We start from the raw sequence: 18,776 nt of genomic DNA on the forward strand, positions 1-18,776 counted from the left end.
CTTATATATGTCTCTAAAGCCTGGCTCAGTCCTCACACTGACACTGTGAAAATCAATGGTATGACTCCACTCACACTGGTTCTTCTCCGATAAATCCTACTGGAATTAATTCTTCAGGCTGATCTCAGACAATCCAGCTGTCTTTCATCCTAAGAGAACTTTGTTTTAAAATTATCCTAAGGAGGAACACCCTTCCCGAAAAAATGACAGGATAGCGGAAGTGGAGCAGAAAAGAGCGAACCTTCCAGAATTGAAGCAGAAGAAAGCGAACCTTCAGGAAGTTCACCTCCAGTGGTGCTTATCTCCACCACATGCTAGGCGTTTCCTCGGAGCAGCAGCCGCACCTGCACAGCACCCCACACTGGGCAGCGGCTGAACCTGGGTGGGCGAAGGAAGTAGCACTTGCTACAGGAGCACCAGGATGAGGGCCAGAAAGGAGGTGCCGCAGACCGAGAAGCCGAGGTGGCGAAGACACAGGTACGGGATCATTCTGCCCGACATGGTGGGCGTCTACAACGGCAAGACCTTCACCAGGTGAAAATCAAGCCTGAGGTTTTTTTCTTTTTTTATTGATTTTAGAGAAAAAGGACAGTAGAGAGTTAGAAACATCATTGGTTGATTCTTTTTTAAAAGATTTTATTTATTGATTTTAGACAGAGGAGCGAGGGGAGGGAGGAAAAGCCCGTGGGGGAAGAGCAAGAAACATCTGCTTCTTGTATGTACCTTGACCAGGTAAGCCCAGGATTTCAAACCTATGACCTTACTGTTCCAGGTCGACACTTTATCCACTGCACTACCACAGGTCAAGTTCATTGGCTGATTTTTGTACATGCCGACCATGGATCAAACCCACTACCTTGGCATATCAGGAGAAGACACTCTAAACAACTGAGCTATCCAGCCAGGCAGAGGCTTATTATTTTCAAGAACCAAGAGCATGAAAAAAAATTAGAATAATGAGGGTCCTTGATAAATTATGAAGTTGAGATTATCACTGCCATAAGTAGGTATTCAAAGAGAAGTGAGACCAAGGTGAGCAACACTATTCTGGGAAGGTATCTCCCAAGAACTGGGATTAGAATCTAGCTAAGGAACAGGGAAGGAGGAATCTGTTTAATGCAAAGAGGGCATCTGCTAGGATTTGCTCCCATCTATGTCACCCACATTACTGGTCCCCCACCATTACCACCACCTTCTCACCCCCTGCATGCCACCTCCAAGAACCTGTGGTCACAGAAAGGATACAGGGTCTTGAAGAGGAAAGAAGGACCTAACAAGAGACCAGAGCTCCTGGCCCTACCATCCCCAATCCTGCTGCAAAACACATTTCAATACAGAGCTCCACTTCCAAATACACACCAGAAGACTGGGTGAGCAACACAAGACTATTGATTATTGCATACTTCAGACATACCTCTTTGCTCCATAGATCATGTTGCCCAACTTTTCAATAACTCTTTAGGGCCCTCATTTTCTTTCTTTTAATTCTCATGTTTAACTATTTTTCCCCCACTAATTTGAAAGAGAGAAAGGGAGAGGAAGGTAGGGGGAAAGGGAGGAAGGAAGAAGGAGGGGAAGCATCAACTCATTCCACTTAGTTGTTCCATTTAGTTGTGCATTCACTGGTTGCTTCTCATATGTGCAGTGATTGGGGATGGAACCCACGACCTTGGCATGCCAGGACAACACTCTATCCACTAAATCATCCAGCCAGGGCCCCATGTTTAACTTCTTCAGGTACCGATACCCGAAAACAGACCTCATTAATTTCCCTTATAACCTTTAATTCCTACTTTAATTGCTACTGAAAGCACTACCATTCTTACAGAAGCATCCTGATGCATTCCTCTGTCTACAATTCTGAGGTTGCTGAAGCCTGGAGAACTCTGAAGTACTTCCTGAACTGATCTTCCATCCAGGGCTGCTACAGAACCCATCCAGATCCCTACCATCTATTTCGTCCTCTTCCAATCCATCCTGCAGAACAGAAGCTATGCTAAACTTCCTAATGTCGCACTGAAATCATATCCCACTTGTTTCTAGATCTTCTGATTGATTCCCCAACACCCACATAAAACAGACTGGGAGGAGCTCCAGTAATTCTCTCAACCTGAGGGGAAAGAGTTGGCTGCAGCAGTGGAAGAGTATCTCTGTGATTTGATTTGATTTGATTTGGTTTGGTTTCATGCTGATGGCAATTTAACATATCCTTTGGGTGTTTCAGGAGTGAAAAATAACAGCAGACCACTGATCTAGTCAAAATACAAATGCTCCAGTCTGTTTGTGCACATCCTGCCCAACAATGGAGCTCTACAGGTTTGTTTTTTTTAACATTTCATTTTTAGTTTATTGATTGATTTTTAGAGAGAAGATAGAGAGAAAGGTGGAGGAGGAGCGGGAAGCATCAACTCCTAAGTTGTTGCTTTTTTTCTCATATGTGCCTTGACCAGGCAAGCCCAAGGTTTCAACTGACAACTTCAGCATTCCAAGTACACAATCTTATCCATTGCACCAGCACAGGTCAGGCTTTTTTATTAAAGAGAGACAGAAAGGAACAGGACGGGAGAGAGATGAGAAGCATTAGTTCATAGTTGTTTACTGATTGCTTCTCATTCATACCTTGACCAGAGGGCCCAAGCCAAGCCTATGACCCCCTGCTCAAGCCAGCAACCACAGGATCGTGTCTATGATCCCACATTCAAGCCAGCAAACCTGTGGCTCAAACTGAATGAGCTCACTCATGCTAAAGCCAACAACCTCAGGATTTTGAACCTTGGACCTCGGCATCCCTACACTCTATCCACTGCACTACCACCAGTCAGGCTACAGTTTATTTCCTATTCACACACTCAGGCTTTTGCTAAAAGTTTACTTAAGACTGCCCACACTTTAAAATCAGGGCCTTTAGTGCAGGCTGCTCCCTCCCTCCACCTGTCCATCCTCATTGTTCCCATGCTTATCCAGGAAGCATACATCCACACCAACTCCTCCAGTAGGGTACCATCTTAACCTCCTTTAAACCTCCATTACCGCCCTGGCCGGTTGGCTCAGTGGTAGAGCGTCGGCCTGGCGTGCAGAAGTCCCGAGTTCGATTCTCAGCCAGGGCACACAGGAGAAGCGCCCATCTGCTTCTCCACCCCTCCCCCTCTCCTTCCTCTCTGTCTCTCTCTTCCCTTCCTGCTGCCGAAGCTCCACTGGAGCAAAGATGGCCCGGGCGCTGGGGATGGCTCCTTGGCCTCTGCCCCAGGCGTTAGAGTGGCTCAGAGCGAACCCGGAGGGGCAGAAAGCATCACCCCCTGGTGGGCAGAGCATTGCCCCCTGGTGGGCGTGCCGGGTGGATCCCGGTCGGCACATGCGGGAGTCTGTCTCTCCCCATTTCCGGCTTCAGAAAAATACAGAAAAAATAATAATAATAATAAATAAAAATAATAAATAAATAAATAAACCTCTATTACCCATTGCACCTCACTTGTAGCAATCAGAAATTACACATATACTGAAAAGCTATTTGGTTGACACTGATGGAAATAAATATTACCAAATCAGCAACACAAATTCTGCTGCATAAATCTGCAGTTCATTCATGGCATCTATACCATGGATCTCCACTGTCATGATCCTTAGAGAACATAAATCACTAACTTTCCCAAGACATCACCAGAACTTCTGCTTTCTGTAGTCAGAGGTTACAAATTTCAAGACTACAGCTAAGTATTCTCAGAAGTCTCACACAAGTTAAATGCAAGAACTATTCTACTTCACCTATGACTTAATTTTTTTTTTATGTGAGAGGAAGAGAGAGAGACTCCCACACCCGCCCCAACCAGAATCCGCCCAGCAACCCCCATCTGGGACTGATCCTCAAATAACCAAGCTAGCCTCAGCGCCCAGGACCCATGCTCAATCCAACTGAGCCACTGGCTGCAGGAGGGGAAGACAGAGAGAAGGGGGGAGAGGGAGGGGAAAAGAAGTAGATGGTCACTTGTCATGTGTGCCCTGAACCAGGGATCAAACTCATGACATCCGTACACCAGGCAGATGCTCTATACACTGAAACAACTGGCCAAGGCTGACTTCAGTTCTTTAAATTAGCAAATACTTGATTTCAAGGTACTGTCACACTTTACCAAATACCTAGTCAAAATAGATTGTCCATACAATCCTTCTCAAGGTATTGGCAAAGTATGTTATAAAACTTACAGGCTGAGCCTGACCTGTGGTGGCGCAGGGATAAAGCGTCGACCTAGAAATGCTGAGGTCGCCGGTTCGAAACCCTGGGCTTGCCTGGTCAAGGCACATATGGGAGTTGATGCTTTCAGCTCCTCCCCCCTGTCTCTCTCTCCTCTCTCTCTGTGTCTCTCTCTCTCCTCTCTAAAATGAATAAATAAAAATAAAAATAAAAACTTACAGGCTGATGCCTGACCTGTGGTGGCATAGTGGATGGGGCATTAACGTGGAAACGCTGAGGTTGCTGGTTCAAAAACCCTGGGCTTGCCTGGTCAAGGCACATATGGGAGTTGGTGCTTCCTGCTCCTCCCCCCTTCTCTCTCTCTCTCTCTCTCTCTCTCTCTCTCTCCCTCTCTCTATCTCCCCTCTCTATAATGAATAAATAAAAAATCTTTAAAAAAAAAAAATTTTTTTTTTAAAAACTTACAGGCTGAAATAACTTTGAATTTTAACAATAAAAATAAATGAAAGCCTTATTTAGTCAAATACCTCTAGCTTAAGCAAAACTAGATGATTACAACTTTGTATTAACAAGTTGTCATCCCTACAGTACCATGTCATGTGAGTACCTTACATACTCATTTAAAGTTTTTCTCCATAAAGGGAAAACATTTAATTTTCACTGAATAAACATTCTTAAATGTATGCTTTTAGAAAATTAAGCTAGTAACATCAACCAATGTCTTTTCATCATCAACAGTTATATTACCTAAAAAGTACTCTATAGAGGAATAGATTAATGAGTTATTTCTTATACTAGGAATTTAACATTAATACTTAACACAACATTCTGGTCTACAGAAACTACTCTAAAGTACCAATAAAGTGTATTCCTCTTTTTAGCCTTAAGAGCACAGCAGAATTCAAACCCACCAATCATATTTCTTTATGTGCTTTTGTTGTATCTTAAACCAGCCCTAGAATGTTTTTACTTTCAAAGCATACACATACAACATTTACCTGACAGCCTTCTTCTCAGTACTGTCTTAAGTACAGACAAAAAAAAATTTTTAGTTAGTTAATGAAATTAGTACTTAGCCTGAACAACTCACTGCCTTACACTGTTACTCATTCTAGGCAAGTGGACATATTCTAACAGTTTAGAACACAAAATGTATCATCCCTTTTACCATAATCTAGAGACGTGTTTCAAAAGTAAAACATGAAACAAGTTAATGGCCACATTCAATAAAGAAAGGAAAATCCCAGGCAGACAGTATGAAATAGCAGATCAAAACACACAACTCCGCCTGACCTGTGGTGGCGCAGTGGATCAAGCGCCGACCTGGAAATGCTGAGGTCGCTGGTACGAAACCCTGGGCTTGCCTGGTCAAGGCACATATGGGAGTTGATGCCTCCAGCTCCTCCCCCTTCTCTCTCTCAGCCTCTCTTCTCTCTCCCTCTCTGTCTCTCTCTCTCCTCTCTAAAAATGAATAAATTTTTTAAAAAATTTAAAAAAACACACAACTCCGCTACTAAAAACATTCACGGTCTGTCAAAATCTAATTAGGCCCTGGCCAGTTGGCTCAGTGGTAGAGCGTCGGCCTGGTATGCAGAAGTCCCAGGTTCGATTCCCGGCCAGGGCACACAGGAGAAGTGCCCATCTGCTTCTCCACCCCTCCCCCTCTCCTTCCTCTCTGTCTCTCTCTTCCCCTCCCGCAGCCAAGGCTCCATTGGAGCAAAGATGGCCCAGGCGCTGGGGATGGCTCCTTGGCTTCTGCCCCAGGCGCTGGAGTGGCTCTGGTCGCAGCAGAGCGACGCCCCGGAGGAGCAGAGCATCGCCTCCTAGTGGGCAAAGTATCGCCCCCTGGTGGGCGTGCGGGAGTCTGTCTGGGAGTCTGTCTGACTGTCTCCCCCCCCCCCCCCCCCCCGTTTCCAGCTTCAGAAAGATACAAAAAAAAATTTTTAAAAAAAATCTAATTAGATCAATTTTTAGTTTCTCAAATCCAAAATATTTAGGCACTATGGCACCCATTGGCTCTGGCCTGCTAGAGTGTCATCTTGGTTCACCAAGGTTGGGGGTTGGATCCAGGTCAAGGCACAAACAAGAACAGAACAGCCTGACCAGGCAGTGGCGAGGTGGATAGAGCTTCGGACTAAGATGCAGAGGACCCAGGTTCAAGACCCCAAGGCCTCCAGCTTGAGTGCGGGCTCATCCAGTTTGAGCAAAGCTCACCAGCTTGGACCCAAGGTCACTGGCTCAAGCAAGGGGTTACTCGGTCTGCTGTAGCCCCACAGTCAAGGCACATATGAGAGAGCAATCAACGAACAAGTAAGGTATCGCGACAAAAAACTAATGATTGATGCTTCTCATCTCTCTCCGTTCCTGTCTGTCCCTGTCTATCCCTCTCTCTGACTCTCTGTCTCTGTAAAAAAAAAAAAAGAAAGAAAGAAATAGAACAAATCAATGAGGTTTTTTCCTCCCCACACTTTCTTCTCTCTCTCAAACCAATTTAAAAAAAAAAAAAAGCCTTTATCTATTGCAAGTTCTCACCTACTAACAATCATTTATCCAACCAATCTTTGATGAGCACATGCTACATGCAAGACACTTTGCTAGGAAATGCAGGAGATATAAGATTAATAATAAGGTAACTAGATAAGGATATATAATTCTTATTTTCATATAAAGATAGGACAAATATACACAAGTAGACTATAAGTGTCATTAAGAAAATCAAAATGTCATATAAGTACAAAATATACAAATATTAGTTATATCAGAATTGTAATCATTCTCATTTTATTTTCCCAAGCCCCTACCTTAGGGCCTAGCACATAATAAATGCTCAAATAAAGCCTTACCAGACAGTGGCGCGGTAAAATAGTGTTGGACTGGGACACAGACAACCCAGGTTCGAAATCCCGAGGTCGGCAGCTTGAGCATGGGTTCACCAGTTTGAGTGTGGGGTCACTGTCTTTAACATGGGATCACAGACATGACCCCATAGTGCTGGCTTGAGCCCAAGGGTTGCTGGCTTGAAGCCCAAGGTGACTGGCTTGAACCCAAGGTCACTGGCCTGAGCAAGGGGTCACTCGCTCTACTAAAATCACCCCCCCCACCCCTGTCAAGGCACAAATGAGAAAGCATCAATGAACAAAGGTGTCATAACAAAGAATTGATGTTTCTCCTCTCCCTTCCTGCTTGTCTGTCCCTATCTGTCCATCTCTCTCGCTAAAAATAAATGCTCAATAAATGTTAAAAAAATAGAAAAAAAAACAACCACAAACTTTAATTTAACTCACCATATACACAGCTATCAATCCTAAATATTATCTGCTAGACCTTCAAAGACAAGTGAACATTAGCTGAACTACACTGTCATAGGTCTTTCAATTCTGGGCTCTTGGTGAAGAGGACCACATGTAATTTCTTAAAGCAAAAACTATAACTATAGAAAATGTACTAAAATCAAATTGGCAAGAAATGAAAAGTGGCACAGTCCCACTACATACAAGACATAAATATTTGACACAATTCATTCCCTTCATTCTCCAGCCAGCCCTACCCCACTGTCCCCCAACAAGACAGGCAGATGTTCTTACAGTCAGGCAAAGTTGTTACTTTTTCACTTGCTGTTAGGACAATACAAATGGGATTACGTTTGGTTTAATTACTCAGACTCCTCCAATAAGTATTTAGGCATGTATAAAATACAGAAACATTTAAATTTATTTAACCACTTTTACTACCCTAGTCTCTTTAAAAATAAAAACAAGTGACACACCTTACTTTAAGATCCTATTTCCCCCAAAACTTTACTTTGTAAATACTCTTAAAACTGGATTCTAATTTAGTTAATCCAAATTAATAAACATAAAGAAAACAACCTTGTCGGTTACTGCTACAAGTTATGCTTTTTTCCACAATTTATTAAAATACAACTACGTATTTAATACAAAGCAGCAATTGTGTGCCTGAAAAAAGAAGCATCTCACCGCTAGTTCAGAAAAACTATCTGTAAGAAAACAGGAGTCACTATGAAGAAATTCATTACAGATTCAGGACTTCTAGCCCTCAAAATGGGATTTTCTAATAAATCCCGCTATACTTTTGCTGTGTGACTTACAAGTTGGTGCAGAAGTTCATTTCCTGCAACAGGTGGCACGAAACTGCGTTTCTCAGGCAAAGCAAAGGGCTCCAAGCAGTAAAACGCGTGTTCCTACTATTTCTTAGCTTTCTTTTAAATTTCACCAAAACACTTTGATTCGGATCAATTAACACGTTTGCTTTCGTTTTGTTTGGTTTTGTGTTTTGCTTTTTAACCAGCCATTCACCAGTAAATGTGGAACGAGCCCATTACCACCCAAGAATAAAAACAAACACGGTACCAGATAAGGCTCACCAACTAAACCAAACTGATCCATTTCCTCAACACAACTTTCCTTTACAACCAGAAGGCGAGGGGTGGGAAGAAAAGCCTGGTGGGTGAGTGGTGTGGATGTGGGTGCGTTACGTGTATGCCACAACCTGTCCAAACCCTTCATTGCCTTTTAAGGAACAGATACATAATAAAAACCTAAAAGAAACCGCACTAGAAATGCAAAGAGGTCTGCAAAACAAGAGGCTTCTTCCCTTCCAAAAAAACAGACCAACACAAGGATAGAGAAAACCGAATGCCATGGATACGCGTTGGCCAAAGTTTCTATCCTGCCCGACGGAGCCACCGACGGCACTGGCACCAATTTTGAAGAGGAACACGAGGGGGGCTGGGGGGCAGAGAAAAAGCGAGCGAGCGTGTGGCCTGCAAACTGCAACAATGCAATCTCCATTTTGAACAATGCGGCTCTTTCCTCCGGTAAATCTAGTTTTCGGTCACTTGCCGTGCCGTCGGTGTGTCCCCACGGTTGGGAGAGGGGGTGGGGGGACCGGAGACGGAGCGAGCGGGGGGAGGGCGCAGGCGGCGGGGAAGGAGTCCGCAGCGAGAGACTGGGCTGGGCGATACCTGGAGTGCTGCTGTAGGTGCTGTGGCTCCTGAAGCTGCTTTCCGTGCAGTAACTGGCGTCGTCGTCGTCGTCATCTTCCATCTCCTCCGGATAATCGGAGTCCTCGTCGTCCTCGTCCATCGCGTCTTCCTCGTCGTCCTCCGAAGCCTGGGTCTCCTCGGCGTCGCCGTCCTCCTCCTCCTCCTCCTCCTCGGAGACCATGTCCTCCTCCTCCTCCTCCTCGCTCTCGTGGTCATCGTACACCACTTTGTTGACGGCCCTGCGGGCCGCAGGGTTCCGGGCCGGGTGGCCCCCGCCGCCGCCGCCGCCGCCTGTCCTGCCGCCCCCCCCGGCCCGCCCCCCCCGGCCCGGGGCGCCGCCGCTGGGGGGGGCGGGCGGCGGCGGCGGCGGGGGCTTCCTGCGGGTACCGCCGCCCCCCCGGGGCGAGCCCAGCCGCGTCTTGGGCGCTACCTCAGCCTGGGCGGCGGCCCACCTGCCCCGGCTGCTGCCGCGGTGTCGCGAGCGGAGCCCCCCGATGGGCCCGGACGTGGGCGGCGGCGGCGGCGGCGGCGGCGGTGGCGGCGGCGGCGGGGCCGGGGCGCAGCGCTCCGCAGCGGGTGCTGCGGGCTGCTTGGGCGGCCTGCCCCGCCGGCCCCTCATGTCGGAGCCGAGGCGGGGGGAGCAGGGAGAGCGGCAGGGGAGGGGCGGGCGGAGGGGAGTGGTGGGGGGCGCTGGGCCGGGCGGGGATGCCCGCGGGGCCGGGCGGGAGGGGCCCGGGCGGCGGAAGCTGGTGGAGGGAGAAGGCTCAGTCCGAATTGCTGGGGCCCCGCTCCGGATCGCCTTCAGCCGCCATCTTGTTTCTTCCCTCTCGCTCGGTGACTGGGGGAACCGACAGCGGCCGCAGGCCCGGAGCGCGGTCACGTGAGCTGCGCCGGCGACGAGCCTGGGACGGAGTGAGACCGCGCGGCGGCCGCTAGGGGGAGCGCGGGAGCGCCGACTCGGGGGCGGGGAGCCCGGGACGCCTCCGCGCGGCTCGGGCGGGCCGCAGACGCGGGCGGAGCGGTCCGAGGGGCGCTTCCCCTTGCAAAGTGCCCGCGCGCGAAGCTGCGGGAGGCTGTTAGATCGGCGAAACCCACGCTGGAGCCCACCTCGGCGGGGCCTCCGTCCCGCGTCGCCCTTTCCCTCGAAGAGGAGGGCGGGGGAGCCGCCACATGTGCCCTCCTCCCGCTCCCCTAGGGGAACTGATGCTGCAGCAGCCGGAGGGCGTGTCGCGGAGGGAAATGAACTGAGGGGCGGGCAGACGAACCCCCAGAAATGTGAAACTCCGGAGCTTTCTTGTTGGAGAGTCCTGAATTGATCCCAGTGACAACTGCTTGGGAGCTGTGCCAGGAACCACGCCCCAGGTTGCCAGACCCCGAGGGACAGTCACTCGGAAACTCCTTGCATTAGAACCTAGAACCCCCACCTGAAAATCCTCCCATCTACTCCAGAACGAACTACAACATTCCAATGTCCTTCCACCGTTCCCAGTATTCCAGCTGTAAACTAGACTCCCTTCAAGAACTTTCCAATTGCTCGTTTGCAGTAGAAAGGGTGGCTTCTTGCATAAAACCTACTTCAAAATGCATATTTGTGTTATAAGGAAATACATTTTATTAATTTCTGAACGTGACAAATTGCCTCGTCTCGCTTAGCCCAGGGAACGAATCAAGACGATGAAATTTTAGCCTGACCAGGCAGTGTCACAGTAGATAGAGCAACGGACAGGACGCAGAGGCCCCAGGTTCGAATCCCAATGTTGCTGGCTTGAGTGTGGGGTCACTCGCTCTGCTGAAGCACCCCCCCCCCCTTCGTCAAGGAACACATGAGAAAGCCATCAATGAACGACTAAGTTGCCACAACAAAGAATTGATGCTTCTCATCTTTCTCCCTTCCTGTCTGTCCCTCTCTGTCTCTCTGTCCCTGTCTCTCTCACTTAAAAAGGAAAATGAAGGCCCTGGCCGGTTGGCTCAGCGGTAGAGCGTCGGCCTGGCATGCGGGGGACCCGGGTTCGATTTCTGGCCAGGGCACATAGAAGCGCCCATTGGCTTCTCCACCCCCCCCCCCTTCCTCTCTGTGTCTCTCTTCCCCTCCCACAGCCAAGGCTCCACTGGAGCGAAGATGGCCCGGGCGCTGGGGATGGCTCCTTGGGCTCTGCCCCAGGCGCTAGAGTGGCTCTGGTCGTGGCGGAGCGACGCCCCGGAGGGGCAGAGCATCGCCCCCTGGTGGGCAGAGCATTGCCCCCTGGTGGGCGTGCCGGGTGGATCCCGGTCGGGCGCATGCGGGAGTCTGTCTGACTGTCTCTCCCCGTTTCCAGCTTCAGAAAGAAAAAAAATACAAAAAAAAAAAAAAAAAAAGGAAAATGAATAAAGTGGACAAGATGGAGACTTTGTCAAATGGAAGTGCCTGTGTTTTGTTTGTTAAATGTGTTTATTGATTTTTAGAGAGAAACATTGATTTGATGTTCCACTTATTTATGCAGTTATTGGTAAATTACTGTATATCCCCTGACCCTGGATGGAACCCACAACCTTGATGTATATTAGGGAGATGCTCAGACCAATTGAGCTACCTGGCCAGGGCCTGCATGTGTTTTGTTTAAAGAAAGAAGCTGTGAGCCTTGACCTATAATGGTTAGAGTGTGGCCCTGACATGCTGAGGTTACTGGTTCCATCCCAAGTCAGGTCATATACAAGAATCATCCAATGACAGCATGAATAAGTGGAACAACAAATTGATGCTTCTGTCTCTGTCTCTTCCCCCTTCCCTCTAAATATCAATCTATAAATTAATTAAATAAGAGGGAAGCTGTGGGAAAGTGGGCCTAAAATGGCTAGATCTTCAAGTTTTTGAAGAGGAGGTAGAAATGTGCATTACATATGAAATCTCATGATTTTTAAATGTTGGCAACCAGCCTGAACTGTGGTGGTACAGTGGATAAAGCGTTGACCTGGAATGCTAAGGTCTCCGGTTTGAAACCCCAGACTTGCCCCATCAAGGCACATGTGGGAGTTGATGCTTCCTGCACCTTCCCCTTCTCTCTCTCTCTCCCAGCCTCTGTAAAATGAATAAATTTTTTTAAAAAACAACAATAAAGGTTGGCAACTAAGTCAATTTTTAAAAAGCACTTCAGACTGATCAAAAGGAATACAATTCAGATATAGCCCAGAATCTACTAGATTGTAACCAGTACCCTGCACTGTGTAAAGTACAGTCACATGGACTATAGGAAAAATGTTAGAAAATGTGACAACCTTTAGAGTTCACACCCTATATGTGGAGGAAGCCAATTTACCATAAAAAGTACAATAGACGGCACAAGGAGAGGTGTAATTCTTGGTGTGTGTTTTTTGTTTTTTGTTTTTGTTTTTGTTTTTGTTTTTTAATTTATTCATTTTAGAGAGGAGAGGGAGAGACAGAGAGAGAGAAGGGGGGAGGAGCTGGAAGCATCAACTCCCATATGTGCCTTGACCAGGCAAGCCCAGGGTTTTGAACCGGCGACCTCAGCATTTCCAAGTCGATGCTTTATCCACTGCGCCACCACAGGTCAGGCAATTCTTGGTGTTTTTAACAGCAGCGGAAACTGACTCTTGCCCATTTAAACAGAAAAGGAGCTCAGGGGAAGGACATGAACACCTCCAGAATGCTGGCTCTAAGTGTAAGTGGAATCCAGGCTCTCAAGTTGTCTTCCAGCTTGCTCAGGAGCTATGTATTCCATGGACCATTCTACTGTTTCATAAAGCCAACCCCTTCTGGTTATCCATGTCCACAAAAGAGCTAGTGAATCTGATAAGACAGCCAGTTTCTTAACTTCTTTCCTAAATACTCCCTTGGTCAGATGCTATGGACTGACTGTGTCCACCCCAAATTCATATGTTGAACCCCTGCTCCCCCAATGTGATGGTATTAGGAGGTGGGGCTTTTGGGAAATAATTAGGATTAGATGAGGTTGGAGGGTGTGGCCCTCATGAATGGGATTAGTGCCCTTACAAGAGCATAAGAGCCTGGCCTGTGGTGACACAATGGTCTATCTTTGTGCTAACCTAGAACAATGAAGTCCCTGATTCAAAATCCTAGGCTCGCCTGGTCAAGGCACATACAACAAGCAATCAATGAATAACAAAAGTGAAGCAACTCATTCTCCACCTCTCCTCTCTCTGTAAAATCAATAAATAAGATTTTAAAAAAGAGAGAGGGAGAAAGAGCATGAGAGAGCTTGCTTTCCTACTGTTCTCTGCCATGTGAGGACACTAGAAGAAGTTGGTAGTCTGCAACCAGGACCCAACCATGCTGGCACCCTTATCTCAGATTTCCAGTCTTCACAGCTGTGAAAAATAAACTTTTATTGTTTTGGGGGTTTTTTAATTTTTATTTATTCATTTTAGAGAGGAGAGAGAGAGGAGAGGAGAGGAGAGGAGCAGGAAGCATCAACTCCCATATGTGCCTTGACCAGACAAATGCAGGGTTTCAAACTGGCGACCTCAGCATTCCAAGTCAACACTTTATCCACTGCACCACCACAGGTCAGGCTAAACTTCTATTGTTTAAAAGACACCCAGCCTGACCTGTGGTGACACAGTGGATAAAGCATCAACCTGGAATGCTGAGGTCATGGGTTTGAAGCCCGGGGCTTGCCTGGTAGAGGCACATACAAGAAGCAACTACCACCTGACCTGTGGTGGCACAGTGGATAAAGCGTCAACCTGGAAACACTGAGGTTGCTGGTTCAAAACCCTGGGCTTGCCTGGTCAAGGCACATATGGGAGTTGATGCTTCCAGCTCCTCCCCCCTTCTCTCTCTCTCCCCTCTCTATAATGAATAAATAAAATCTTAAAAAAAAAAAAAAGCAACTGCCACGAGTTGATGCTTCCTGCCCCCCCCACTATCTCTATCACCTCTTCTCTCAAAAATAAATAAATAAATGACACCCAGTCAGTATGGATGGACCTGACAAGTATTATGCTAAGTGAAATAACCTAGTCAAAGAAGGACAAATGCCATATGATTTCATTTATATGTGGAATCTAATAAAACAAACTAACAAAATAGGATAAGACACGCACACACAAAAAGACAGTCTAGCCCTAGCCAGATACAATAGTTTGGTTAATTATAGCTTCATCCCAATATGCAGAGGTTGTGAGTTCAATCCTTGGTCAGGGTACATAACAGCAACAGATTGATGTTTCTCTCTCTCTTTTTCTCCCTTTCTCTCTAAAATCAATAAATAAATTTTAAAATAAAATAAAAGACACCAGGTTATGGTAATTTGTTATAACAGCCTAAACTAAGACAGATGTCACAATGTGTAAGATACCATGATGGCAAACAAATTATTCAGAAAAACGCATGTATCATGATGATGTTTAAAGCATGGCTGGTGGGAAAAGCAAATCCAAATTCAATATAAATCTCTTTCCAATGTGGTTGACTCACTGTATGCACCATGATAGAAGAATCCATGACAATGACTAATTCTAAAATGGGCCCTCAATAGTGGCAATAGCCAGGCCAGCCTTGCTGAGGAGAAGCCCATGACGAGCTCATGACCCCACCAGGTGGGCACTGGCTTGACTGGAGAAGGAACCTGCCCTACATCTAAGGGGCGGGTCCTTCTTGTCCACTAACTTATTAAAGCTTCTTTAGCAGTGGAGACATTTTGATAAGTATCCATACAGAACACAAATACTCTCTAGGTCTGTTCTGAGACATTCATCTATATTCTCTTTCCCAAACTCTTTTTCATCTATCTAAGACTTTGACCACTTGGCTCATGAATTGATACAGAGTCTTTCTCGAAGCAAAGAGAACCACAGAGTACAACTCAAAGCTCTGCCCACTGGGAAGATTTCCTTTGCCCTTGTCCTTTCAAGACCACATGCCTAGTGCAGCTATTAACACCTATTAGTTCACCCCCAGCTGATGCCATTTGTAAACCAAGTTCAGATGTCATCCTACTTAGTCACCTGGTCATGGGAGTTTTCCAGAAGGTTATTGAGGGAGGGGTGGCAGTAAAAGGGGAGTAAAGCACTGGGTGTGGAGCTGCTCAGAATCTGCTCAGAACCTGCCCTTATCTAGTCCCTATTCTCTTGGAGAAGGGACTGCCACTGGGACTTCATGGTAAGTGAATAGATACTTAGTTCGTGACAAGCTGCATAGGTTACATGGTCACCTGGTACTCCATGGTCAGGCTTTCAATCTTTGGAAAGGTCCAGGAGCAACTTAAGGACAGTTCCCAAAAAGATGAATAGTATTATATTAGCTAAAGAGAGCAAGGCTTCGCTCTAAAGCCCTAAGCACAACCATAGTGCTGCTCTTTTGGGGACTTGCCATGGGTCTGTACAGCATCCCAGCAGGTGGCTTCACACAGTGCACCCTGGGTGCACTGTGATCCGTGGACCAATTAGCAGAGCTCCTGCACTGCAGCCTGGACCTGCTGAAGAACCTTCTTTAACCCTGTGCTGTGGCTCAACATTAGCAAACTTTCAGGTCACTTGGAAGATGGGTTAAAGCAGCACATACCAATATGGTATATGTAGTTTTCTTTTTAAATTAATTTGAGAGAGACAGAGGAAGGGAAAGAGACAGAAACATCAATCTGTTCCTGTATGTGCCTTGACAGGGGATTGAACCCATAGCCTTTGTACATTGGGGTGATGCTCTAACCAACAGAGTACCCAGCCAGGGCTTTTCTAAGTCCAATGAGGGCTGGCAAGCATCCAGCACTGTAGGAAGAAACCACCCCACCCCACAGTTCTTGGATTCCTCATATCTGTTAGAGTTCTATGGCTATTGCCACTCACTCTTCTAAGGATTTGCCTTTAATTCCAAGTGACAAAGGAGTTTTGTTGAATTGTTTTGCTTCAAGTTGTTATGTGGTGTTTAAGACTCATAGCTCAACACTAGATGCATTTTCTCTACCTTTGGCTGCAGAAGAATAGACAGACAGTCACAGACCACCCCCACCCCACTTCCCCTACAACCACTTTGGTTCCAATTTCTTTATCAATCTGGTTCTTGGTTGCAAGCCACAGAAATGAACGTTCCTTGCTATAAGCTCCCAGAATCTCTGGGAGTGCCCAAGAACCAGACTGGGAGACTTGCAACCAATAAGTGTCCAAAATCAGGCTACAAAACTGGAGAGGACAGCATGCTGTAGCTGCCAGCACAAGGTCCAGCTTGTCCTGGTAGCACCACCCACACTGGGCACTGGGCACTGCTCCATGGCACTGCCAGCTTCCAGTGCAAAGGCTGAGAAGGGTGTGCCCGGAGACAGGGTCTAACTGCAGGGGAGGCCATGATGGTGAACACCTGGTGATTCAACTCCCATATTGTGGAGGATTCCTTCAATCTGGGAAGGGATATAGATTGAATGGGATATGACAGAGGGAGAGAGGTCAACAAGATTTGACTTAGACTTGGGTAACTTGGAGAGTGATATATCACAGATCTGTGTTTAAGACTCAGGAAGTCAGCAGGACAGCTGTTTTAGGAAGGAAGTGATTAGCTCTGTGACCTTAGACAAGTCACCAGACCCTGACTGAGCCCGTTTCCTCACAAATAAAGTAAATGGGCTGGATTACAGCTGTACTTTCCAATCAGAACAGCTCCCAAAATTATAGTACCCATTGAAAACTGAAAACTAGAGAAATATGTACAGGGGCATACTAGATGTGGTAAAAATGAAATGTTTTCTTTATAAAATGTAACTATGATAACAATTAAAGTTAAATATACAGCATGAGACAAGATATTAAATAGTGCATTTTCTAACACTTTTTGAAATTCCTTTTTTATTAAATAAGAAACATAAACTTGAATCCTGGTACCTAACTTTATATTCTCAGGTTTGTGTTTTAAATAGCTCATGCAATTCCTGATTGAAACTCTCTTTTTTTTTTTATAAATAAATTTTTATTTTAATGGGGTGACATCAATAAATCAGGGTACATATATTCAAAGAAAACATTTCCAGGTTATCTTGTCATTTAGTTCTGTTGCATACCCATCACCCAAAGGGAGATCGTCCTCCGTCACCCTCTATCCAGCTTTCTTTGTACCCCTCCCCCTCCCCCTCTCCCTCCTCCCCTCCCCCACCCCCCGTAACCACCCCACTCCTGTCCAAGTCTCTTAGTCTCGTTTTTATGTCCCACCAATGTATGGAATCCTGCAGTTCTTGTTTTTTTCTGATTCACTTATTTCACTCCGCATAATGTTATCAAGATTCCACCATTCTGCTGTAAGTGATCCGATGTCATCATTTCTTCTAGCTGAATAGTATACCATGGTGTATATGTGCCCCATCTTCTTTATCCAGTCTTCTAAGAAACTCCTTAATAATGATCTTTTTAAACGTCAAGAAACTTTCTGTAACAGTATTTGGTAAAAAAAAATTTTAAACCATCTTTTATAACCATTCAAATAGTCAAATAGTAGAAATTATATTTGTTATATTTAAAGCTCTTTTCTTTCATTGACAAATGTGCTTATAAAATTTCTGGTGGATTTTCGATACAATCTTTTTCATAGCTAGTATTTCAACATAACAATGAAGTTCTAATTTGCAGAACATAAAGACATTTTTAGAACAGTCACCTCCCAGGCGCATCGGCCACAAACAGACAAAATTATCTACAAACAGACAAAATTATCTAATATAAAAGTACGTGAAGGTAGAGTTTCTGAGCTGCCTGCATCAGAACCCCCACTGCGTGTACACACAGTTACATCTCCTTCCCCACTGGATTGCTCCCCATACTCCTTGGGTCCTTGGGACACAAGTTCCTCCACCATTTCCAAGCAAACAATGATGTGTCTGCATCTGGCTGCCAATGGTGGCATCTTGCTCACTATTCCACTCTCTTAGGGCAATCAAAGGATGAGGATGTAATGAATAGAGGTGACTGCTCCAGAGGCTCCAGCCACTCTGAGGGCTGGGGGATGACCACGTCCACCCACCCAGAGTTCAGTTACTGTGCACTAGTGTGCACCATTGCTGATTGCACAGGTCTAGATAAGATCAGTGGTTTTCAACCTTTTTACACTGGGGGACTGGTAAAAATAGAATTATTACAAGGACCACTAAGGCAGAAATCACCCTGAACATAAGTGAATTCAACTAAGATCATTGGGTCTATAATTTTCCTGCAACATCAGAGCAGTTAACTCTTCTGAGGACTGGCATGAAATTTCTAGCAGACCGGCACCAGTCTGTGAACTAGAGGTTGAAAAACACTGAATTAAATCATCTCTTGGGTCCTTCACATGCTACTATCTATAATGATGATCCTGCTATCTTTTATATATACCGCTCAAAAAAATTAGGGGATTTTGTATAGCTTTCATATTCATTTTGAAATATCCCCTAATTTTTGTGAGCACTATATAAGTAGGCTGAATTTGGCTTATTGATGGGAAACTTTGCAGCTCTGGAAGTACCCAGTGCAGTGAGATAGGGTGTCCAACTCATCCCAGTTTGCCAAGGACTTTTCCAGTTATAGCACTAAAACTCTTGCATCTCAGAAATCCTCTCTGGTCCAGGCAAACCAGGTGGTTGGTTACTCGATAGTGAGGTATCCTTTGTG

The 18,776-nt window shown here is 46.0% G+C and overlaps 1 protein-coding gene across 13 annotated transcripts in view; it reads right to left on the reverse strand.

Annotated features, from left to right (window-relative positions):
* Positions 1-9,813, reverse strand: part of BPTF (bromodomain PHD finger transcription factor) — a 178,824-nt gene extending 169,011 nt beyond the window's left edge. For all 13 annotated transcript variants that reach the window (XM_066386496.1, XM_066386495.1, XM_066386492.1 and 10 more), the window contains exon 1: positions 9,174-9,813. In XM_066386496.1, the coding sequence (XP_066242593.1) occupies positions 9,174-9,813 (640 nt within the window). The remainder of the gene's footprint in view (positions 1-9,173) is intronic.
* Positions 9,814-18,776: the final 8,963 nt, after the last annotated feature.

The sequence above is a fragment of the Saccopteryx leptura genome, chromosome 5, assembly GCF_036850995.1.
Source record: "Saccopteryx leptura isolate mSacLep1 chromosome 5, mSacLep1_pri_phased_curated, whole genome shotgun sequence".
NCBI lineage: Eukaryota > Metazoa > Chordata > Mammalia > Chiroptera > Emballonuridae > Saccopteryx > Saccopteryx leptura.